Below are 27171 nucleotides of genomic sequence, written 5' to 3' on the forward strand. Positions count from 1 at the left end.
TCACCTCACTCCTGTCCACCCATATGATCTAATCAGACATCATTATTATGACCTTGGTCGGCACACTCCACGCTGAGGAAACTCAATATACTGCAGGCCTCCAGCTGATAGCACACTGAAGGGATGGATTTCATATCACGTTAGACGGAACAGTCCCGTCGTGATGAGAAAGTGAGAGGTTTTGGTTAAAATCAGACAGCGTGAGGTGGGAACATGTCCCTCTGTTTTTATTTGACATGAACGGTTAGTTTCGCTTCTCTTATACATTTCTCAAGCCTGGGGTCTGTCTCAAATAACCAAGGGGTCCATGGAAAATTTAGGAACTGAGACCAAAAATCTCACTGCAAAACCATGACAAGCAATATGACAACAGCTTTTGTGGATTTCTTCAGGGATCTGGCTTCCAGAAGTGCCTTTGCTATTCATTTCCAAATATTCATCATTACTTCGGTCTGCAGTGTCGCATAATCCTTCAAAAAACATTCTAATATCGGACCGAATGCAGTGACTGGACAAACATTTTCTGGTCCAGAGACTTCCACAGAAGATATATGTACATATTTTGATATTGCTATCAGGATGTGAAGAGAGTTTCAACCAGTAACAAAAAGTGTTTATAAAAAAATGTCCTACCCTGCTTTATAGGGTTCACCCAAAAATGAAATTTCTGTCATTAATTACTCACCCTCATGTCGTTCCACACCGGCAAGACAAATTAAGACATTTTTGATGAAATCCGAGAGGTATATGACTTGTCTGTAGAAAGCAATTTAACCGACATTGGTTCTATCTTAATTTTATGAAGCGACGAGAATACAAAACAAAAATAACGACTTTATTCAACAATCTCTTCTCTTCCGTCATTATTCTTACACAGTTGCCGCAGTAAGCACAGTGAAGGCTTCCGTGTTTATGTCCGAATTAGTGTTGTCACGATACCAAAATTTTGACTTCGATACAATACCCAACTTAAATATCACGATACCGATACTTAAACGATACTATGGCAAAAACTTAAAGGTCCCGTTCTTCATGATCCCATGTTTCAAACTTTAGTTAGTGTGTAATGTTAGAGTATAAATAAAATCTGTAAAATTTTAAAGCTCAAAGTTCAATGCCAAGCGAGATATTTTATTTAACAGAAGTCGCCTACATCGAACGGCCAGTTTGGACTACATCCCTCTACTTCCTTCTTTAATGACGTCACTAAAACAGTTTTTTGACTAACCTCCGCCCACAGGAATACACAAGAGTTGCGTTTGTAGAGTGTGTTTGTTGCCATGTCGTCGAAACGCTGTTATTTTCATCCCGCAGTCCAATCACCGGGTCTGATTCCGGCTCAAATTGATAGGGTAAAATTAAAGACATGTTTACAATAACACTGAGCGCGTGCATCTCCACGTTATGGTAAGAGGCGTGACCTTTCCGGGCAAGGAGCGCTAAACTGCTGTCGAATCACAACACAGGAACCGCTGGCACAATCAGAGCTCGTTACATATTTCTGAAGGAGGGATTTCATAGAACAAGGAAGTCATCAGCCCGTTTTTATGACAGTGGAAACAGCGGTATACAGATAAGTAAATTATGTGAAAAATACTGTGTTTTTTTACACGCGAAACATGAACACATGTTATATTGCACACTATAAACACAATCAAAGCTTCAAAAAAACACGAAAAACGGGACCTTAAAAACATCAGGAAAAGTGAATAAATATCATATGACAGAACTTCTTTCTTCACCAGTGTGCAGCTGATAATTCTGGATTTGAGCTTCATTGCCATGAAATTAGAGTTAGATTTAACATTTTTAATGTTTATTATTTTCATGCTCAATAAAATTGTAAATTATTTGCTGTTATGCTTTTTTGCTGTTTTTTTTATACATGTAGGTGTTTATTATTGTAAAAATTATATTACTGTAAATAATTAAAGCAATGTTATTAAAGCATAAATTGGTTAAAAATAACTATATATACCCTTCACATATTTATGTATTTTTAAATGAATTTTATTTGTGCAACCAGATATCACTTATTAAACTTAGACTCAATAATACACCTCTTTGCGGAGTTCTGCTTGCACGAGTAAAATAAATAAATAACACTCATTTAATGTTTGAGAGCATAAACATAATGCTGGTATCACATTCACTAACCTGCCGCTCTTTAAATTCTTTGTACAAATCGGGATGATTGTCGACAAGATGCTTTTGACTCCCTTCCCATACCTCTCGTTTCGTCACCATAAAAGCCGTTGCGCAGTTGAGAGGAATAAAGACGCACTTAATTTGCCTTAGAAGCAGCGCGCTGCACGCACACTGCTCCCTGCTGTCGCACTTTAGGAAATACAGCTGGCACTCAAAGTACCGGTACTAATAAAATGAAGAACCGGACCGTTTTTAAAGGTGCCCTCGAATGAAAAATTGAATTTATCTTGGCATAGTTAAATAACAAGAGTTCAGTACATGGAAATTACATACAGTGAGTCTCAAACACCATTGTTTCCTCCTTCTTATATAAATCTAATTTGTTTAAAAGACCTCCGAAGAACAGGCGAATCTCAACATAACACCGACTGTTACGTAACAGTTGGGGTGTACGCCCCCAATATTTACATATGCCAGCCCACGTTTCCAACATTATAAAAGGCATTAGACAAGGGCAGGTAGTATTAACGTCTGGATGTGCACAACCAAATCATCAGACTAGGTAAGCAAGCAAGAACAATAGCGAAAAATGGCAGATGGAGCAATAATAACTGACATGATCCATGATAACATGATATTTTAGTGATATTTGTAAACTGTCTTTCTAAATGTTTCGTTAGCATGTTGCTAATGTACTGTTAAATGTGGTTAAAGTTACCATCGTTTATTACTGTATTCACAGAGACAAGAAAGCCGTCGCTATTTTCATTTTTAAACACTTGCAGTCTGTATAATGCATAAACACAACTCCATTCTTTATAAATCTCTCCAACAGTGTAGCATTAGCTGTTAGCCACGGATCACAGCCTCAAACTCATTCAAAATCAGAAGTAAACAATATAACAGTATACAATACTCACATAATCTGACGCATGCATGCCGCATGCATGACGAACACTTTGTAAAGATTCATTTTGAGGGTTATATTAGCTGTGTAAACTTTGTTAAGGCACTGTTTAAGGCAAGCGCGAGCTCTGTGGGCGGAGAGCACGGGATTTAAAGGGGCCGCAGCATAAAATCGGCGCGTTTATAATGATGCCCCAAAATAGGCAGTTAAAAAAATTAATAAAAAAAAATCTATGGGGTATTTTGAGCTGAAACTTCACAGACACATTCAGGGGACACCTTAGACTTATATTTCATCTTTTAAAAACATAATAGGGCACCTTTAAAAGCAGGGTATCGCGATACCTTTCTAGTATGGTATATCGTGCAACACTAGTCCGAATGCCGGCTCAGTATTGCGCACATGAGCAGCACGATGCATGCGTGTGATGCTGACGCAGGAGCCGATTAATAATGAATCGGCGTTCTGATGTAGAACCTGGAAGCGCTGGACATAAACAACATATGAGAATGACACAGAAGAAAAAAATATTGTTGAAAACATTTTTATTTTTGTGCATAAAAAGTATTCTCGTCACTTCATGAAATTAAGTTTGAACCACTGCAGTGTCGACTGTTCTAACAATGTCTTTAGTACCTTTCTGGACCTTGAAAGTGTTGATTATATTGCCGTCTATGGAGGAACTCTTGGATTTCAACAATTTCATGTTTTCCAAAGATGAACGAAGGTCTTACGGGTGTGGAACGACATGAGGGTGAGTAATTAATGACAGAAATTTCATTTTTGCATAAACTAACCCTTTAAATCAACTTGACACACATTCATGACCCATTTTACTTCTGAAATGTCATGTATTTCTGAGGCAGACAATATAATCATCAAACAAAATGAAGGGCCGACTTTATTAATTGGGAATGGAATGGATTGTGAGTATTGGTCTCTATATGGCTTGTGGTTGGAGGGGAGGAGCAAAAAAATAAAAGAGCCTGGTGATGTCATCCAAAAATGCAAGTCGTTTTAGTTGATATTTAGTTGTACTAATGAATTTACAATAAGACCAATAATATACAGTGTATTAAATCACATCCATTCCATTTGTGTCTATAGAGCCTAGGTCTGAAAATACCAGTTATAGCTTGTAGAGTAAAGCTTCAATGTACTGGAACCCCAGAGCTTTTGATCATTTATTGACCGTATTAAAGCCCTGTTCATGTTTTGTTTGCAGAGCTTCTCTGACTTCACTAAACTTTATTGCTTTTGGCTGTTGTGCAATCATAAATAAGTCTTTGGTGTTATCATTGCCAACACTGATGGCTTTGCTGAATTATTTTTTGCTTGATATCTAGTTGAAAGCCTAAAGTTACTAAATCCCATCTACTCCTGTTTGATTCGTTATAGGTAATCTCTTCAACTGATTTCCGTCTTCCTTTTTTCTCCCTCCTCATGGCCTTGCTATAGAAGGTGGCTTGCTTTCCTGAACAAAGCAGCTTTTTCTGCCCTGTTATTCTGAGCCGGTGCATGCGAGGGGACGTTTTAGTGTACTTTGTAACCCTGTCACGATTCACTGTGGAACTATTGAAAGAGACCAACTTGAGACATAAGGCAGCGTTGATGGAAATTTGTTGCGACAGTCACTATTCACACATATGATGCACTTAAAAAATGGAGACGTGGCTTGTTGGTTTGTTGCAAATACCCATGGGATGATTGGCATACTGGAACATAGTTTAGAAAGATGGTGTTTAGACTGTATCATTGACCTTTGGCAGCAAGTCTTCTGAAGGTTGTGGACAAGCTGTACTTGCCAGGATCCACTTTGGTAGACTGGATAATGTATTGATATTAAAATTCAGGCGGATACTCATAAGGTTATATTTTCATGTATCCTTCAGAAATCATTCTAATATGCTGATTTGGTGCTCAAGAAACATTTCTTTCATTACATTTCTTTCTTTTTCAATATTGGACAATAACCAATATATTGTGAATCTCTAGCAGTGATGAGACCTTATATGTCAGTTTCACCCTTTTTTTTCCCCCTGTTCAGTCTCAATCCATCCCTCTCTGTAGGTGTTTGGATGTTATTTTATTGTTGTCTCATACTTGTATCACTCTCATTATCAGATTTTCAATTTCTGCAAGAAAGTCCTATGGTGTGATGGTGAATACAATCAAACTGAATCTATAAAGCTCTTGTGGATGTGATTGTGTTTGAATGAATGTATGTTCATGCGTGTGGTTAATGTGTGACAGAAGAAGCTAAGCAAGACTATAAAACAAATCCCACTCTATCTTGAGGCCTCTTCACCTCACTCATGTCCACCCATATGAACTAATCAGACTTCATAATTACAACCTTGAGCGGCACACTGCACACAGAGCAAATTCAATAAACTGCAGCCTCCCAGCTGATAGCACACTGGAGGGATGGATTTCTTTTGTAATGGTGTTGCCTTGGCATCCTAGCATTATGAGAAAAAATGTTTTGGCTAGGAGATTTGTTGTTTCTTTTCAGAGATGACAGGTACGGACAAAAGATGAAAACGTATCCATAAAATCAATGAGTACCCTAACTGCTTTTCACCCCTACTGTGTCATTGGTTCATTCAAACTCACTTTGTACAGCTGATGTAGCTGATGAGCAGTGGCACTTTAGATCTTTATCAGGGTTAGATTTAATAGTAATGCTGATTTGTTTTGAGAGTTATTAAAGGGATAGTTCACCCAATTATATATACATAGACATTACTGGTCAAATGTTTGTAGTTGGTAAAAAAAAAAAAAAAGTTTATGCTCAACAAGGCAGTGTTTATTTGATCAAAAATACAGTAAAAAAAAAAAAAAAGAAATATTGTAAAATATTATTGCAATTTAAAATAAATATTTTCTAATTTAATATATTTTAAAGTTCAATTTATTTTTGTGATGGCAAAGCTGATTTTTTTGCAGCCATTAGTGTCACATGGTCCTTCAGAAGTCATTCTAATGCTTATTTTTTTCAAGAATCATTTCTTATTATTGTCAATGTTGAGACAGTTGTGGTGCTTAATATTTTTGTGGCAATTGTGTGTGCAGTCCTGGTATACCCTATAATATGGGGACCAAATGTTCACTAATACCAGTCACTTTTGACCTTGTGGAGGAAAACCGCTTGTATATCTAATTTGTTTTTTGAAAATGTAAAAATGCAGAAAATTTTCTGTGATGGGTAGGTTTATGGGTAGCCCGGTAAAATATATAGTTTGTACAGTATAAAAACCATTATGTCTAAGAAAGTCCCCATAAAACATGGAAACCCAACGTGTGTTTATACATCATCAGATGATGATCTTTAAAAGTAAGATCCCCATAAACTGCATGGCTTCCCCATGGCAACATTACACACAAACTGTGCAATAAGATTGCAGGTTATGTTCAAAGTTAAATCAACACTGATTTTATTTGTAGATCGTTAACAGGGGTCATGGGCTCAATGAAATTCATACTTTTGCCGATCAACATTATGAAATGTCATGTACCACAATCTATCCTTTCCTTCAGAAAACTACAAAAAGGAAAAGCAGTGGGAAAGCTCTGTGTGACGCATGAGGCATTTTTGAGCCCTGAACATTTCTCTTAATCAATTTTTTTTATCTTCCACCAGAGGAGCTAGAGATGTGGAATTTAATGATGCCAAGAAACCTGACTTTGCTCAAATATTTTTTTAAGATTCAATTTAGAGCTTCAAATGGGTTTATGTTGCGTCAAATGGCATTAAAGCCAGATACAGAGAATGTACTTCCACAGTCCACTTAGATGTTCTTTGACTTTTTTTGAAAAAATCCCTGATAGATTTGGACCTCATAAGTGGTACAAAATACAATGAAATTCCATCAATAGAATTGATTGCGGAGAAATTCTCTGACGCCCCTTGTGGAAAAAGATGAATAAGCAAGGAGAGAAAATTGCTTTTCCTGACCCCTCAGTGAAGTTTTATTGAGCACAAAATCTGTTCTCTAATCCCCACTGAACGCATCTTATTTTGCTCGCATTTTTAAAAGATTGTTCTTTTATAGTTAATTATGAATAACTTAATATATGTTGTAGCTGATTTGGTGCTACTTAGAAAAACAGTCTGATAAGAAGATGTTACAATCTTAATGATAACTGATTTAAGTGTTTACAAGTAGTAAAAGATTTTATTATATTAAAACAGTTTCCTTTCATCAACAAATGTATTTTTCTCTGAGTTTCCACAGAGCACTTTTTAGAGTTTATTTTGGAGTAGAATTAAAATCTCTCTTAACTGCTTTAATTATAATATAATTAATGTAATATAATTGTTATTTAACAATAAAAACTTTTGTAATTATTGTGAAAAGGAACAGCAACAAATGGGTAAAAAGTTCAGTGAAGGTTCTGTTAAAGTTGAAGTAGTATAGCTATTTTGAGTAAAGAATAACTTCAGTTTCTTCAGACTATCAGTGTTGGGGAAGTTACTTTTAAAAGTAATGCATTACAATATTACGTTACTTCCTAAAAAGTAACTAATTGTGGTACTTAGTTACTTTTTATGGAAAGTATGTTACATTACTTTTGCATTACTTATTCTCACTGGGCTTGCTTGTTTTTTTAATAACTTTCACACCAAAAGTGAAATGTACGGAAGAGGATTGGGGCCAAGCAATAATAAAAAAATAAAACCATCTCGAGATTAAAGTTGTTAGATTTCGAGAAAAAAGTTGAGATAAAATGTTGAGAATAAACTCGTTAAATTACAAGAAAAAACGTGTTAAATTTCGAGAAAAAAGTCGAGATAAAATGTTGAGAATAAAGTCATTAAATTACGAGAAAAAAGTCGTTAAATTACGAGAACAAATTCGTTAAATTATGAGAAAAATTTCATTAAATTTCGAGAAAAAAGTCGAGATAAAATGTTGAGAATAAAGTCATTAAATTATGAGAATAAAGTCATTAAATTACAAGAAAAAAGTCGTTAAATTTAACGAATTTGTTCTCGAAATTTAACAACTTTAATCTCAAGATGGTTTTATTTTTTTATTATTGCTTGGCCCTAATCCTCTTCCGTAGAAATGAATAAGACTGAAAAAAAAAAAATACAAATTCACGTCTGTAGATGACAAATGTGATGTTTAACTAAATTTATTTTTCCTTATTGATATGGTTGAATTGGATTATCGAAGGTCAGTAGTAAAGACATAGGTTAATAAAGTGAGATTAAATGCATAAAGTAAATGTGTTAATAAAGTTGTATTTAATAAACTTGCATTACTTGTTTGAAAAAGCAACTCCGAAATTTTGTTGTAAATTTAAATGTTGCATTACTTTAGTTATTTGTAATCTGATTACAAAATTTACGTTACTTGTAAAGCGTCACCCCCAGCACTGATTTTGAGAACATCTTTGATTAGCAAAATTTCATATGATTAATTAGTATCATTGCTAAGAAAATGACAGATATTATGAGCATATTCATTATTTATTGTCTAAACTTATTGCAAGAGTTCATTTGTGTAGGATGCATATGTGAAAGCATTCATTATTTTCTCTGATTAGTTCAACAAAAACAGTAAAAATTAGTGGAAAAATATAATACAAGTGTAAGTTTTCTGTTTTGATGTAAACTGTAGTTACACAACCATTTTAAAATAATAATAAAAAAACATAAAACTGCAGGAATTTGCTCATGAATCTAGTGTATTGTGCTTATCTGGTAATTAGTGCACCTGCTTTATAAAGCGAGTTTCCATGTTGCATAGCCTAGTACAGTGTAAAAACAACGTGGCTGGTTCATGTGGCTGGTTTTAAGTACTTCATGGTTAAATCAAGTATAAATACCTTTCCACATGTTTACTTTTTACTGTGTAGATTCCAGTATGCCTATAGGCATATAGACCTAGGTCTATATACATACTAGAATCGACACAGTCAAAAGCAATTAAGGTAAAAAGCACTTAATTGCATTGTTTTCACCAAAATACAATGAAGCTAATTATATACCTTTAAGGGTTAAATAGATATTTGACCCTCAAAGGTATAATTAGCTTAACTGCATTTGGTGAAAAAATGAGGAATGGCTTTAAGGGTGAAAAAAGAAAGAGGAAAGAATGGCATATTGGCAAAAAATCGATGGCTTGAGATGTAGACGTCAGCTAGGCGGGGGGTAATAAAAACTCCCATTCATCCCAAGGAGGGGCATAATTGGCTTGACCACATCTTGAAACCTCTCTCTGTGTGGCAATAATGTACTTCTGCATTTAGCGTTTGGTGAACTCCAGTCCCACTGAAATAATGGGTTAGAAAACCCTCCACCGACTTTACAAAGCACAGACTTTCTTTTCAAAACAAAACTGATTAAATCCTTTACATAAGCCATAATTAATGGTGCAATGATTGAGTCCAACATGAGTCGGAGTTGCGCGTGGTGCGCTGGAGGAGGTGACGGGACCAGCGCGCATTTGGATGAGAATCGCTCAGAACACAGTCTGAGCCCGACGGGACACTTGGTGGTCGCGGTGTGCCTTGGATTCATCGGAACTTTCGGGTTTCTCAACAACACGCTCGTTCTCATTCTGTTCTGTCGCTACAAAGTGCTGCGCTCGCCCATGAACTGTCTTCTGGTGAGCATCGCAGTCAGTGATCTGCTGGTGTGCGTCCTCGGCACTCCGTTCAGCTTTGCCGCCAGTACGCAGGGACGGTGGCTCATCGGACACGCGGGATGCGTGTGGTATGGCTTCATCAATTCATGCCTGGGTGAGTCTGTATGTTACTGCGTTGTCAATAAACGATTAAAGTAGGATTCGCATGCAGTTGCCATAGTTTGGTAGGCTACTTTTCAATCACACCTTGCAAGCCCAGCTACATTGTAAAACGCTTTGTTAATCGTGAAAGTGTTATGATAACGTTCGTGTATTAGATATTTCATACGACAGATGCTTTAACGTTGTAAATGCGTATGTTCACAACGTTGCAGGAATGTTTTAGAGTATGTTCCCTCGACATTTGCTGCCTATAGCAGCGCTACAGTCGTATTTTCTTTAAAAAAAACAACAACAAAAAAACAAAACAACCTCCTTACCTTTAGGTAAACCATACACTTAAATGTTATAAGAAAAGCTATCGTGCTTTTACATAGTTTTATAGAAATTATTGATATAATTTTTTGTGAGGTAAACCGTCGTCTCACTCGCCTCCTGTCAGACTCGTGCTCGCGCTGCTGTAGTAGTTTAATTTTTTTTCACCAGGGAGATGCCGCTGCGCGTACTCAAGAAGTCCTCTCCATTCCAGAAGTTGCAATAATATGAAAAATTGTAATTTATTTAAGTGAAATATTTGCAGTTTTGGTAAAATGCCCGTTGTTGGTACAGAGAGATTTGCCATTAAAGTTGGAAAGCTTATTGCACTATGTAATACAACGAACGTCCCACCAACGTTGTTTGGTCTGGTTTTGTCGTCATATTGACATCGACATATTCTTTGTAAAAAAAAAAAAAAAAAATGTTCAACATTTTACATTTTTTGGGATTCTGTCCTTAAATTTTTTTATGTTTTGGTGTAGTTTCTAGATTTTTTTTTTTCTTTACCGCATAGAATCCAAAAATGAATGCAGCTTTTATGTAAACATATCATAGCTGCTTAATCCAACATATATGTTTACACATAACAGGAAAGCAGGATGTAACTCCCCTCTGCCCATAGATGGCAATCAGTTTAAAAGGATGAATTCTTGTTGACAGATAAAACTCCTCACTTTATGGAACATATGTTGTGCACCTATTGCACTAACACACAAAAAAAGTGTAGCTATCAGATGGGCTGTCAGGTAAAATGGGCCAAATGAGGTTGAAGAGTCATATCTCTTTAAATTATTACAGCCAATCACAATAACTGATCTTGTATTGTTGCTTCAACACTTGTTGACATGTAACAATAGTTTTGACTGGTCTGAGTTTTTTTTAAGGGGGCCAGGGCAGAGTATTACATGAAGCTTGTCAGAGAAATTGTAAGGAAAGTGAGCCTGACATAGTACATTTCATTCATCACTAATAAGGGTACTAAATCAATTATAAGTAAGCTTACCAACAAAGTAAATGTTTATGAACATTGTTTGGCATCAATGCACAGAAACACACACCTGTACAACATGATCAGTTCATTTTTAATTGCATTTTTTAATGAAATATATTCATTCAACTTTCTATTTAATGAAATAAATTTATAGTGTTGTTGCTATGGCACACTAAAGACAATATTGTTAGTTTACTGTTAAAAATAAAATGATTTCAGCCAAAATTACCTGTGTTGATCTCATTTTTTTATATTGGCCCATTTTACCTGAATGTTATGCTGTGGCTCAAGAAGGGACCTGCTGATACTCTCATAATTTTAAAACAATTATACTTTTTCACATTTTATAAAATATATATTTAAGAAACCCATGCTAATTTGTAAAAATATAATTAGATCTCATGCATAGCTTATTTGATATAATAAGTCATTATTATTTGTATTATAAGTCATTTACCAAAACGTGGCCCATTTTAGCTGACCTCACCCCTACTATAGGTTACCAAGAGGACATTCTAAAACCGTTAATGTGAAAACATGTGACAAAACATATAGACAGTGATATTAAAAGACCAAACTCGGTAAAAACTACAACTATAGCATACTACAGAAAAGCAGATGAGCCCGAACGCAATGAGTTTATTTTAAGTGTGTCACATTTCAACGTTAAGCGTTTTCTTTATAACAGTTTTCTATGGGAGGAAAACGATTAACGTGTAATTAAACACTTTGCGTTCATATTCTTAGCTCATCTGCTTTTCTGTGAATAGTATGCTTTATTACTATGGTGTTTACTGAGTTTGGCCTGGTAATACCACTGTTTTAAGCCACGATAAGTGTTTCTCATAATAAGTTCAGAATGTCCCATACCAGGTTTCTGGAAATGTACCACATTAATACTGTAATATTCTTTGCAATACACTGAAGTGCTGTTCCATGAAAGTATTACCATCTGATACCATAACGTGGTGGCGCATAGTACATTTTTGTAGGGATGTAAACAAGAAAAGAGTCTAAACCAAAAAGAAATGCTCGAAAAATCCAACCCACTAAAATTGAAAACTTGCCAACCCACAGTAATAAGTTCACTGCAAATTTTAAACCAAACCACTGTTAATTTATTTACTGATGAAGAAAATGAAGTTGGAACTATTAAATGAGTTGAAAACTCATTACATAACTGGAAATGACAAATTATTGGAAACAAAGATGATGAAAACACTTTTACAATGTACTGTTGAAAAGACCCATTAGTCTCCATAATTGGAAAGACGTTAATAAGCACACCAGGGCAGAGGTGTATTCATCTCCTGATTGGGGTTTAGCACTTGACCTGAAGGTGTGGAGAGCTGTATTCATGAAAAAGAGATGCATGCTGTCCTATGCTTGACCCATAACACAGGCTGTTTCCAGTAGAATAGCTCTTTTGTTGTTAATTAACAGGTGTCACTTTTCTGGTGCCAGTAGCCCTTAAAGGATTAGTTCACTTTCAAATGAAAATTTCCTGATAATTTACTCACCCCCATGTCATCTAAGATGTTCATGTCTTTCTTTCTTCAGTCGAAAATAAAATAAAATAATAAACAATACATGCTCATCTTGAACTAGCTCTCTTCTTCTCTATTAGAATTCCAACTTGCACTAGCATATTGTATATGACAATTTAGTTCAAAGTTTGACCTGAGGAGGGCAGTAATACACTTAGCAGTGTCTACACTGCTGGAAATCAAATAGAGAAGAAGAAGAAGAGAGCTAGTTCAAGATGAGCATTTATGGTTAAAATGTATATAATTTTTTATTTTTAAATGGTTTCTCTAGATAAGACCCTTATTTCTACACTGTAAAAAAAATCCCAGTAAAATTTACGGTAAAAAACCAGCAGCTGTGGTTGCCAGAACTTTACCGTAAAAAATACAGTAGCAACGTAAAGAAAAATCTGTTAAATTTACGGTAAAATAACGTATTTAATTAGCTGATATAATGTTAATTTACCAAGCTAATGAAGTACTAATATCTGTTTTGTACCTTTATAATATACTGACAGTCACCAAACACAGTGGTGATAAGAGTCACATGATGAATCAAAGTTCATCACAAGCTGAGAAGGACAACACTAACATATAGAAGGTGCACACAGTGTCATTCACACACACACTAAACACCATCATGGTAACATGCATGAAATTTTAAAAATGCAATAAACATTAATTTAACAACATTAGATTTAACATAAAACCCTAATGTACATAACTGATTAGAAAAAAAACGAGAAAAACTAAGAAGAAACAGAGTTATTTCAACGAAAATATATCAAATGTGAAGTGTCACGCAGGGAATTGTGGGAATGTCAATTTACGTTTTTTCACTGTAAATTTTACAATTAATTATTTTTCACTTCCAAAAACTGTGAATTTAATGGTATTTTACCGTAAAATTACATTAAAGGTCCCGTTTTTGTGGTTTTTTGAAGCTTTGATTGTGTTTATAGTGTGCAATATAACAAGTGTTCATGTTTCGCGTGTAAAAAAACACAGTATTTTTCACATAATTTACTTATCTGTATACCGCTGTTTCCACTGTCATAAAAACGGGCTGATGACTTCCTTGTTCTATGAAGTCCCTCCTTCAGAAATACGTAACGAGTTCTGATTGTGCCAGCGGTTCCTGTGTTGTGATTCGACAGCTCTGAGCGCACCGTGCCCGGAAAGGTCACGCCTCTTACCATAACGTGGAGATGCACGCGCTCAGTGTTATTGTAAACATGTCTTTAATTTTACCCTATCAATTTGAGCCGGAATCAGACCCGGTGATTGGACTGCGGGATGAAAATAACAGCGTTTCGACGACATGGCGACAAACACACTCTACAAACGCAACTCTTGTGTATTCCTGTGGGCGGAGGTTAGTCAAAAAACTGTTTTAGTGACGTCATTAAAGAAGGAAGTAGAGGGATGTAGTCCAAACTGGCCGTTCGATGTAGGCGACTTCTGTTAAATAAAATATCTCGCTTGGCATTGAACTTTGAGCTTTAAAATTTTACAGATTTTATTTATACTCTAACAACAACATTACACACTAACTAAAGTTTAAACATGGGATCACGAAGAACGGGACCTTTAAATGTACCGTTAGATCTATTACAGTTATTCACCGTATATAGTACGGAAACTTTCTGTAAACCAATTGACAGTTTTTCACCGCAGCATTTTTACAGTCTTTTACTGTTAAAATCACAGTCATTTTTTACAGTGTAGTCTGGGATCACTGTAAACTATAATTCTGACCTTTGGGCCCATTGAAGTCCACTATATGGAGAAAAATCCTGGAATGTTTTCATCAAAAACCTTCATTTATTTTCGACTGAAGAAAGAAAGACATGAACATCTTGGATGACATGGGGGTGAGTAAATTTTCAGGAAATTTTAATTTGAAAGTGAATTAATCCTTTAAGATCAAATTGGTCTGTGTTATATGACAACATTTTTTTTTTTCTTACATCAGTTCTTATAAACTCTATAAGTACAACCTAACCTTTCATTGTAATTGTCAGTGCCTCAGTGACCGGTCAGGGACCTCGGCTAAACAAAGCAGAATGAATCTGCATCGGTTTGATAAAACTACACTTATGAGAGAACTAAGTGTGCTTTAATGGAGAAAAGCTCTGTAATCAGTTCCACTCCTTGAAAGCCTGATGACAAATGCCTCTCATTGCTTTGAAAAGGCTCATTACTCGCTTTCCTGATTAGCTTTCATCAGGAGCCACCATAAGTTGATTCTTTACTCGTTCACAATGTCTAATGCCATAATGATGTTAACTGTAAGCAGTGGACTATACACTTGTTTCACAGATTATTACCTCCCTTGAATAAATTACACTGATAAAAGTGCTAACAATGCTAATACTTGTAAGAAATTTTATCTTTGAATCATCATTACAGCAATCACATTGTCAGGCTCATGAAGACATAGCTTCATCCAGATGTTACACGATGAAGGTTTTATACACGCACACATATCAGGCAGGGGAATATGACTATTAACATTCAAAATGTTCTTGAGATATTCTTTTTCAGGCTTATAGTTTAAATATTCAAGCTTATAATCTCTTTGAATAATTTTTGGGTGAAGGTCTAAGAAGATTTCTTATGGTTAAGATGGCAGGATTTTGGGAGATTTCCGCAAGAGACCGGAAACACAAGCACATGTGGAGAAATTTTGTCTTTCAGTAACAAAGTTTGCTGAACTCTGATCTGCAGTCCTAATTTCTTTGCTCAATTAAGCCTAATGTGTCCACACATTTAAATAATAAATATGGTAGAGTTGCAACTTGAAACACATCTAGCCTAACACGTTGTTATTATAGTCCTGTATTTGTTTGCTACAAATTAGTTTCTAGAGTTCAGAAATCATGAACTGAATTGAGTCTGTACTCTATACTAATTAGGTAGCGCTTTATTTTACAGTCCTGTTCCCCATGTACATATGTACTTCTTATAGTAATTACAATAACTGGGTAATAACTAGGTACTAGCCCTGAACCTTCCCCTAAACCTGACCTTAACCCATGCAGTTACCTTATATTACCCAGTACTTTCTTAGGTAAGTACATTGTAAGTACAAATAAGTGCATGTACTTAAAATAAAGTGCAACCGTGTTTTGTTATTGTTTATTGCAGTTTCAACTTGGTATCAATGTCCTGGCACATTTGACACCCTTACTTGGCACTATTTCGCAATACATTTGGCTTGATTGTAATAATATACACTCCCTTGTGCCTTACCAAGAGAACTTGCAGTTAGAAACATCTCAAATGGGTCTGAACACCTGACATGATAGCTGCCTTCAGTTTCAGGTGAGATATTTTAATATTCCCCTGAGTTTTTTTGGTTTTGCCAGCACAAATGACAGTACACTTACTGTACAACGACAAAGGAGGAGTGCACAATGAAACACAAGTGCCCCTTGCCAGATGCACCATAAGCTGTCTGCATGTGTATTGTGTAGTGCACTGATAAGGATGTTTGCCTAGTTCAGTTCTTATAAGACTGTAAATCACCAATTAGCTTCCTCTAACAAAAAAAAACACTAAAGCAGGTTTTCTGAAGAGGAACTCGATAAGATGAAGAACACTTTGTAGTAGAAAATCTGTTGTTTTTTGTATCTTTGAGATAAACTGAAAACCACCTTAAAAGCACAGGTAGTAAAGGAAAAGCCAATCAAAGTTCATTGCAAGTAACTTTTCCATAAGCTGAGGTAAATACTAATACTGTATAAGGTGTACAAAACACCATCATGGTAAACAGTGTTGTTGGTAACTCATTACAAGTAACTTGAGTTATGTAATCATATTACTTTTTTCAAGTAAAGCTTTACTTGAAAATTTACAACAAAATATCTTTATTTATCAAATAAGTAATGCAAGTTACTTTTTCACATTTATTGTCTGACAGCTTTATATTAGATTTAGAAATAAGAGTGTTGAACTTCCTTCTCCTGTATCCTATTCTTTTTTTAAAGGTGCCGTAGAACATCTTTTTAAAAGATGTAATATAAGTCTAAGGTGTCCCCTGAATGTGTCTGTGAAGTTTCAGCTCAAAATACCCCATAGATTTTTTTTTTTATTCATTTTTTTAATTGCCTATTTTGGGGCATCATTAAATATGCGCCGATTCAGGCTGCGCGGCCCCTTTAAATCTAATGCTCCCCTCCCCCGGAGCTCGCGCTTGCCTTAACCAGCATAAACAAAGTTCACACAGCTAATATAACCCTCAAAATGGATCTTTACAAAGTGTTCGTCATGCAACATGTCTAATCGCGTAAGTATGGTATTTATTTGGATGTTTACATTTGATTCTGAATGAGTTTGATAGTGCTCTGTGGCTAAAGCTAACAATACACACTGTTGGAGAGATTTATAAAGAATGAAGTTGTTTATGAATTATATAGACTGCAAGTGTTTAAAAAATGAAAATAACGACAGTCTTGTCTCCGTGAATATAGTAATAAACGATGGTAACTTTAACCACATTTAACAGTACATTAGCAACATGCTAATGAAACATTTAGAAAGACAATTTACAAATATCACTAAAAATATCATGATATCATGGATCATGTCAGTTATTATCGCTCCATCTGCCATTTTTCGCTATTGTTCTTGCTTGCTTACCTAGTCTGATGATTCTGCTGTGCACAGATCCAGACGTTCTGCCCTTGTGTAATGCCTTGAACATGGGCTGGCATATGCAAATATTGGGGGCGTACATATTAATGATCCCGACTGTTACGTAACAGTCGGTGTTATGTTGAGATTCGCCTGTTCTTCGGAGGTCTTTTAAACAAATGAGATTTATATAAGAAGGAGAAAACAACGGTGTTTGAGACTCACTGTATGTCATTTCCATGTACTGAACTCTTGTTATTCAACTATGCCAAGATAAATTCAATTTTTAATTCTAGGGCACCTTTAATCCAGAATGGCAGCACAGCTGAAAGGTTTGTTTGAGCTGCGCCCTCTACTGTACAGGCGTAAATAGGCATTTCCTTCAGCCTGAGGCTAATTAATTTCACTTTTGGTGTGAAAGGGCCTTACAAACAAACAGGCAAGCCCATCCCATGCAAGAAAAAGTAGCTTGACGCAAAAAGTAATGTAACACATTACTTTTCATAAAATGTAACTAACACAATTACTTTTTTTTGGGGAGTAATGCAATATTGTAATGCATTAGGCCTACTTTTAAAAGTAACTTAACCCAGCATTGATGGTAACACACAACACTAATATAATTCAACAAACTTTATTTCACAACATAAGATTTAGCATGAAACCTGAATGTTCATAACTGATAAGAAAAAAAATAAGAAGAAACAAAATGTAAAGTGTCACTTTTTTCACTTCCAAAAGCTGTACATTTAACAGTATTTTACTGTAAAATATCCCATAAGATCTATTAAAGTTTTTCACTGTATAGAGTACCTCTATACAGGTTAGCGGTGCACGGGTTCCCTCGATCAAAAGCCTATGCATTTTCGCAAAAAAATAAGCTTTGTGTCTAACAAGATAATCTTTACAAGTTAACACAACATTTATACATTTTGAAGCTGTCCGATATAAAAAGCTAACAGTAGGCTATAAACGGACTACAGCACACCATGGTCACAGATCAATGTCACCACCATCAAGCTTCCTCAAACTTTATTTAAAAAATAGTTTTATTTAAAAACATGCTCGCTGATTATGATCTGCGCTGTGTATGAATACTTAATCACTTTTTCATGAGAAATGCTGTCCAAATGTCCTGTTTGTCATGATGACGTCTAAAGTCTCCGCCAAAGGAAGTAGTCCCTTTTAGCAACTTGTTAGCAACCACCATTTTTAAGACACAATAAAGGTTTTAAAAAAATCACAAGCGGGTTATAACTGGTGTGTTTTATGTCATAGATTGTGAAAATATTTAGAGGCTTTGTTAACCACAGACCTTATTTCAGGCGATTTAGCAAAAACCCATTCAAAAAACCCATTGACTTTAGGGCGATAGAACCGAAAGTCCTAAAATGCTAACTCGCTTCTGGGCTTTGCCTACATCTCTGAGGTACTCTATGGAGTAAGGGAACTTAACTTACCGTTAAAGTGATGTTATTGAAAAAAAGCTACAGATGCAAAACAGCTACACTGAAAAAAATTGTATGATTTAAATTTCACAAATAATTACAAAAGAAACGCAATTACCACAATTAATTACACATTAAATTTTCAAGTAAAAAGACTGAAATAGTATTTTCTTGTAAAACGTACTCTAGTAATCTGTTTTAAAAAAGTAATTTTTTACAGTGTAGATGCAATGTCTAATTTCTCATTTTTTTCCTGTTGAGCAATGTAAACCCACAGCACTGAGCCTGACATATATTTGCAGTTCATGCCATAAATCTGCAGATTTGTCCTTTTACTTGAAGCAAACAAACCCACAAAGGACCTGTAAGCAACCCAGGACCACAGCTATTACCCATAACAGAGTGTTGTGTTGTCTGTATCTCTCCTCTGTTTGTACAGGCGTTGTGTCTCTAATCTCCCTGGCGGTGCTCTCTTACGAGCGCTACTGTACCATGATGGGGGCCACGCAGGCTGACTCTACCAATTACAGAAAGGTGGCTATGGGTATTGCCTTCTCCTGGTTTTATTCCATGGTTTGGACTCTTCCTCCGCTGTTTGGATGGAGCTGCTATGGTCCGGAGGGTCCCGGCACCACCTGCAGTGTCAACTGGGCCGCCAGGACGGCCAACAATGTGTCTTACATTATCTGTCTGTTTTTCTTCTGCCTTATTCTCCCTTTTATCGTGATTGTCTACAGCTATGGCAGACTCCTTCAGGCTATCACACAGGTAGGTGTCTAAAACATTACTGTCTACTACAGCTGACGGGTCATTGATTTTTTTTAAAGAAGCTTTATGCCTAATGTTAAAGGCCGCATAATTTGTATAGAGACTTGGCTTGGATGTGTTTCTTGAGTTGCACAATAAATTTTCCCAGGCTCAATCACATTAACTGATTAGTTAATGAATTAAGTGCTTTTCTCATAAGTAATGAAAGTAAGAGATAAGAAATGTTTCTTGAGCAGCAAATCAGCATATTAGAATGATTTCTGAAGGATTATGTTACACAGAAGACTGGAGTAATGATGCTGAAAATCACAGTAATAAATTATGCCAGATCAAGGTAGTCTGCTGCATCCTACAGAACTCAGCACTCAGATCCGGGCTGCAAGATAGGGAATTACACCATACAAATTGCATTCAGCACAAATGTTGAGGGCATTTTTGCATTATTTAAATAATTCCCTTAGTTAATCATTTGCTTAATGCAAACAACATGTGCAGATAAACAATTCAGCTGTTCGAGACTTTCCAACAAACGTGTAGATCAAGGCATCTGCTCCATGCTTTTGTGTGGAAAAAGGCACTCTTAAAAATAAAGGTTACAATAAGGGGGGGTTTCCCAGTTATGCCCATTGTAAAAAATAATTTTCATGATTTATCACATTTTTTCTTTTGTCAATCAAATCAACTGTGGTTCAGATAAAAAAACAATCGCCTTTATTGTATTAACTCAATTTCAATGAACTCAAAATTTTAAGGCAACCAGGTAACTTACTTTTTTAAGTTAAACCAACAATTCTTTTTTACAGTGTAGAACCACCATTTTTGGCCCCCCAAAGAACTTTTCAGTGAATAGTCAATAAAAGAACCATTTTGTCTTAGAGTGAAGAACATTTTAATCATCTAAAGAATCTTTTTTCCACTGTAAAGAACCTTTTGTGCAATGGAAAGGTTCCATGGATATTAAAGGTTCTTCATGGAACTACTGAGGCCAATAAAGAACCTTTGTTTTTAAGAGTGTTGACTCATTTACGTTACAAATAGCAGCTCAATATTGTAACAGAAAATGATGTTTGCAACCTTAGACTAGAGAAACAGTTACCTAGACTTACTTTATCTTCAATTAGCATAATATTCATAAATCATTATGAGTTTTCACAATGACCTTTTTGCACCATTAATTAACAAAACCACTCAGCACTCCTCTCAACGTGTGGTTTAAATTGAAAACGGTTAAAATATTTCAGCTCGCGGCAGTGGCTGTGTTCCTCTATCAGCTCCAATTTACCAGAGGTAGCCAGATTAATTCTCTTTCAAATGCTCGACAGGATATGTCCTGTGTTGTCCGATGATAAACACCGGCAATCGGCAACAAATGACAATTATTCTCAATGTTTTGAGTGAAGCGTCTTGAATGCAAATTAAGCTCCATATTACGCCAGGCACAGAGCAAACCGTGTCAGAATTTGCATGGAGATGGAAAGAAAATAACATTTCAATTGAGAAGTAGTTTTTTATGCGATTCCCCAGAGTGGCCCAATTTTCTGAAGTAAACACAAAACAAACGCTCCCACAATTCCTTTCCCTCCTCCCGCCCCTCACTGAGTGGTTGAGCTAACAGAAGCCACCAACCGCTTACATCAAATGCACTGACACAACAAAGTGCTTTGATTTGCAACTGAATTACTTTCAAAGCAACAATGAATGAAAAAAAATCTCCATCTCTGCGTCTTAATAGAGTACAATGTATGGAATAGATGTTTCAGCACATTTAATGTACTGTGATGTTCAGAGAGAGTTCGGAAATTAAAACATTCATGTTTATGTAAATCAGCCATGTCTAAAATGGGCCATTGATGCAGAACTGAAAGCGTCACCTTTTCGTTTCACTTCATTCAACAGCAACTCAAATCGCCCAGCCTGTGTCATTGCATTAACATAAGCACTTTCTCCATAAAGGTTCTTTTGCTCTGCGAAAACCCTGCTGAATCTCATTTTGCTCTGAAGGTCTTCTGTAGATTCACGTATAGTGTCATCCACGGTGAACTGTACGTGAAGCCGCGGTTATACTGTATGTGTTGCATGACAGTAGTGTATATAGGTCAAGACTTATCGCTAGACATCAGTGGTGTGATCTAACCTCAGAGGTGAAAATACTTTGCTTTTCTGACAGATACATGCTTGTGCAAGCAGATAACTTTGAGCCTGGGTTTGTGTTGATAGAAGCAGGAACAAAGGGAGCTTCCTCCTTAAGCCTGAGCAGAAATCATTTCCAATTAATGAGTTACTATCTCAAAAGGGCAGAGAGGAATACAAACCTTTAGAATGGGCACCTCACGGGGCTTATGACCTTGCAGTCTCCTATTATTTTGCTTGTCTGAGAACACACACACACACACACACACATATATATATATATATATATACATATATGACTACATAATTTTTAATAATTTAATTATTTATAGTTACATATTCATTCATTTTGCTTCAAGTAAAACTGTAAATGGAATAAATTAAGCTTTTCATTTACACTACCATTCAAACGTTTGGAGTCAGTAAAATAAGTACTTTTATTCGGCAAGGACACATTAAATTGATCAAAAGTGACATTAAAGACATTTATAATGTCACAAAATATTTCTATTTCAAATAAATGCTGTTAGTTTGAACCTTATTCATCAAAGAATCCAGTTTCTTCAAAAGAGCTTAACTCTGTTTTCAACATTGATAATAATCATAAATGTTTCTTGAGCAACAAATCGGCATATTAGAATGATTTCCGAAGGATCATTCTGACACTGAAAACTGGAGTAATGATGCTGAAAATTCAGCTTTGCATCACAGGAATAAATTACATTTTAATATACAATAAAATAGAAAACATATTTTTATTGTAATAATATTTCACAATAGTACTGTTTTACTGTATTTTTGATCAATAAATGCAGCTTTGGCGACTATAAGAGAAATCATTCAAAACATTTAAAATGTAAAAGTTTTGATCCACTTCCTGTTTAGGCCACTCCCACATCTGATTCTGTCTTAATACCAATATTTTTGTCATTACAGCTACAGATGTTTCCTTTGCTCTGCATCCTAACACTAAGTTTTGTCAACTGAAAAAAAAAAAAAAGCTGTATTTTGTGGAACACTTCCTCACTTTTTCCTCACAATTGCATTAGTCCCTTTGCAGCAACCCAGATTTAAGTGCTTAAGTGCTCAAGATTTGCAGTTTTGGAGTAACCTCTGCATGACATTAAACTTTCTACCACCATTCAAGTTTTTGAGGGTTATTTAGATCTATAAATAGACCGTTAGTAATGTTATTGCCTACATAACGCTTCATATATAATTCATACAGATGCTTAAAGAGCCTGAATTATGACACCTCACACAAAATCATTTGCATAATTTTATCCTGAAGATGATAAAATCATTGAATTTGATCAAAGGCATTTCTTCTAATCCGCTGCCTTCAATTTATTTGGATGTCATTTAATGCAAACCAATTATAGGCCAATTGTAGCATGAGATCAGATAACTAGAGTGTCGTCTCAAATGTATAAGAGTGATTGTAGCTCCTCACCGATGGTATTGAACCACAGGCACAGAATGCTGATAAGCTCTGAGTCTTTTAAACAATTAGCACCCTGTGTGTTTATTCGAGATGTGACTCCCACCACTCGATGCAGTGGAGTCCTAGGGGGACAGGTGTCAGATATATTCCCCCTCCACTCTGATAAATCTCAAAGGGGGTGATAAAAATGCCACGTGTTATATTACACGTAGTAACTGGCTCTTTGATTAAGCTGAAGGCTCTTTTTAATTGCATGCATCACAAGCAAATCAATTGGATAATGATTCATGTACATTTACGATCAATAAGACCACAAACTGCCTTTCAGGCTCTCATTGCAACATGCTACACTCTTAAAGGGATAGTTCACCCAAAAATGAAAATTATCCCCTTATTTACTCACCCTCAAGCCATTCTAGGTGTATGACTTCTTTCAGACAAACACAGTCAGAGTAATATAAAAAATATCCTGGATCTTCCAAGCTGTATGATTGTAGTGAAGGGGACATGAAATTTTGAAGCCCAAAAAAAGTGCATCCATTCATCATAAAAGTAATCCATATGGCTCCAGGGAGTTAAAAAAGGCTTCTGAAGTGAAGCGATGGGTTTTTGTAAGAAAAATATCCATATTTAAAACTTTATAAAATATAATAACTAGCTTCCGGCAAACAGCCGTATGCATCGATTTGTGGAAGAGTGACCTCTGACGTGCAAATGATGTGTTGACAAGCACGGAAGTGCATAGGAATTAGAAAAACAAAACAACAGTCTTAAATGAGAATTTTTAAAGAGAAATGTTAGAGGATTTCGATATAAGATTAGAGGAGGCTGAGTTTGTTGCCCAGCCCTATTTATTTGAACTGCGAGAGGCATCTAGCTTACGATACTCCTATCATTTATCACATCAGAAGCTACTCTTCCACCGGAACTAGACTTATGTACGTCCGTTTGCCAGAAGCTAGTTATTATAGTTTATAAAGTTTTAAATATGGATTCGCCTCACTTCAGAAGGCCTTTATTAACCCCCTTGAGCCGTATGGATTACTTTCATGATGGATGGATGCACTTTTTTGGGGCTTCAAAATCTCACACCCCATTCACTACCATTATAAAGCTGGGAAGAGCCAGGATATTTTTTAATATAACTCAGATTGTTTTTGTCTGAAAGAAGATAGTCATATACACCTAGGATGGCTTGGGGGTGAGTAAATCATGGGGTACTTTTCATTTTTGGGTGAACTATCACTTTGAAGTCACCATGAAATCAAAAGTGACAATTTCAATTTTTCTATGTGGAATATTGCAATATTTATTATAAGATCTATCCCTGCACAATATTTTTTCTAATGTGCCCTCATAATCTTTCATTAAAATACTTGCCCTCCCTCTTGCAGCGACATCTCTTCTCTTTTGACATTTACATGAGGGCGGAACAACCTGTCACTCACATGAGATCACAGCAATAGCAAACAACAACCGTCCAATCAAATCTGGATGAACAAAATCAAGTCCCGCCCTACAGTTTTACTTGGATATATGTCACAACAAGGAAGAAAAGGCTATTGCAACTTCCGTGTTATGCTGACTTTACTGCAGTTTAGTACCGTTTCAAAGTGGGTGGGATTATAGACTGATTGTATAGATGCTCCGCCTCTACTGCTGTGGATCCTCTCCTCTGCTACCAATGAGTCTGCACCTCTTCTACTGACCATGATACAGCCATTTCTTTTTTCAAGTTGTGTGCGACAGTCGTTTCGCGAACAAATGATACTATGGTGGCTGTTAGTGACTATTTAAATCTAGTGGGTTTGGTGTCTCGTGTCAAATCCATGACGCTGGTAGTGACGATTATCTGACCAATCAGTGATCTGCAGTGTTTACACGTCACATTTAGTATCGTTACAGCTCGCTTGGAACCTCCACCGAGGTGGTTCTATTTAAGCGAGCCATACCGTTCCGTACTGAGCCGTCCCATGCAGTGGAAAAGCGCCAAAAAGTGAGCCATACCGAACTGTACCATGCAGTGGAAAAGTGCCTTATGGTTCCATGAAGAACCATCCAACCATCCTTTAACATCGAAACATTACAAAACGTTCTTTTATAGTAGAAAAGGATTCTTTAGATTTTTTAAATGCTCTTCAAACTAAGAAAAAAAAACACTAAAAGTTTTCATGTCATTGCTGCGAAAACCCCTTTTTGGAAACTTTATTTTTAAGAGTGTAGGGTGGATACTGTGACAGTCTGAATGTCACCTACAGTAAGTAGACCTACAGGCTTTGTCCCGTCGTCCCCCAGAAAGTGTCACATTGTTATATAAGTTTGAATGAAGATGTGACAGTTGCGTATTCACAGTGCATAGAGCACATACCCTCCTAGCTCCTGTCGCTCCACTCAGCCGTTGACTAACCCATCCAAAATGTCACCCGATAGGGGGCCGAACGCCTTCCCAAAGAACAGCCTCATTTGCTCGGACACGGCCTGTCTCTTTCTGTAAACTCACACTGCGGGTGAAAAGGAGCATGCTGGGGAAACGTAGGGAGAAAAACCCAGCGGATTTGCCACACTCGTTTTCGCCATCATTCGAGACGGAACTGTCTATTCGCACAGAGACCGGCTGGGTAGACAGAACAAGAGGCAGAGAGAGAGAAATGAAGTTCACATCTGCTGCAGGTCACGTTGCCAGCTCTGAAAAGTGTTGACCTCAAGTGAGGTTTCAAGGAAGATATTTTGCAGATGCATCATTTTGATTTAATTCGATTGGTTTGGTTTTGAAGGCTGGGGTTGGATGGGTTTTGTCAGGGTTTACTGCTTGCTGTCAGTTCTTTCTAACTTCTCAAATTGCATTTCTTTTAAGGGATAGTTCACATAAAAATAAAAAATTCTGTCATTTACTCTGGCTTTCTTTCTTCGGCAGAACAACATTTCAACTGTTTTTGCCCATAGAATGAACATCAAAGAGGAACAATGTTTGGACCCTAATGACTGTCATTGCATGGGCAAAAAAAGAGATTTATTTGTGTTCCACAGTAAATGATGACATAATTTTCCTTTTTGGGTGAACTTGAATTTGACAGAGCTGTATATGGTTATCATGTCAGCTACTGTTTCTGTTTTATTTGTTTTGAAGTCGAGCCTGACGACTAACAGCTTAATTAGTCAGCATTTTACAGTGCAATTCCTCTTAATTAGGAGCCTTCAAATGGCAATTAAGTTAAAGTCTTTTGAGAGAATTGGTATTCTAGATTAAGTGGCCATATGTTGAAAAAGCTAAAATGATATTGTCATTGTAAAGTTTTATTAGCCAGGGGTGTCCAATCCTGCTTCTGGAAGGGAACTATCTATATATATATATATAATATATATATATATATATTTTTTTTTAACCAACATTTTTTTTTATGATTTACATTTTAGTTAACTATAGTTAACCAGTGAGGTTTAATTTGTTAACATTAGTCAAAGGACAGTAAGTGATTTCTGAGAAACGGTGTTGAAAGTGGATTGGGCCGAGCACCAAAACACACTTGTAGCCAATCAGCAGTAAGGGGCGTATACACTCATTAGGGGGAGGTGCCTGTGTTGCATAGCATGTTTCTGAATTTGGGGGCGGAGCTATCAAGATATATGTGCGATCCTTGTGGGTAGGGGTGTGTTTGTTTTTGTGATTTCGAATATCAACAGCGTTTCTCAGAAATTGCTTACTGCACATTTAACTAATTGAAAAATGCTTCTAAAACATTTATTACTCTTAGTTAATGTTAATTTTAATATTTACTAGTACTACTAGTATCTTTTTATATTATTTAATGAACCTGAACTAATATGAACTAACAATAAACTGTTGTATTTTAAACTAACACTAACAAAAATGAATAAATACTGTAACAAATGTACTGCTCATTGTTTGATGTTAGTTAAAGCATTCACTAATGTTAACAAATAGACCTTATTGTAAAATGTTTCCAAAAAAAAGTAATAAAGATAACAAAGGAATACTGGAAACTTCCATGCAAGTTTGTTGAGGTGGCTTGAAGCTAAACTCTGCAGGACAAATTTCCCCCTCAGGAGCAGGATTGGACACCCCTTAGCTTGCCA

At 36.0% G+C, this 27171-nt stretch overlaps 1 protein-coding gene across 2 annotated transcripts in view; it reads left to right on the forward strand.

The window, feature by feature from the left end:
• The first annotated feature begins 8115 nt into the window (after window positions 1-8115).
• tmtopsb (teleost multiple tissue opsin b) overlaps window positions 8116-27171 on the forward strand; it is a 46962-nt gene continuing 27906 nt past the window's right edge. For both annotated transcript variants that reach the window (XM_048175072.1, XM_048175073.1), the window contains exons 1-2: window positions 8116-9808; window positions 19174-19502. In XM_048175072.1, the coding sequence (XP_048031029.1) occupies window positions 9445-9808; window positions 19174-19502 (693 nt within the window). In that variant the 5' untranslated portion in view covers window positions 8116-9444. The remainder of the gene's footprint in view (window positions 9809-19173; window positions 19503-27171) is intronic.

This window comes from Megalobrama amblycephala, linkage group LG22, assembly GCF_018812025.1.
Source record: "Megalobrama amblycephala isolate DHTTF-2021 linkage group LG22, ASM1881202v1, whole genome shotgun sequence".
NCBI lineage: Eukaryota > Metazoa > Chordata > Actinopteri > Cypriniformes > Xenocyprididae > Megalobrama > Megalobrama amblycephala.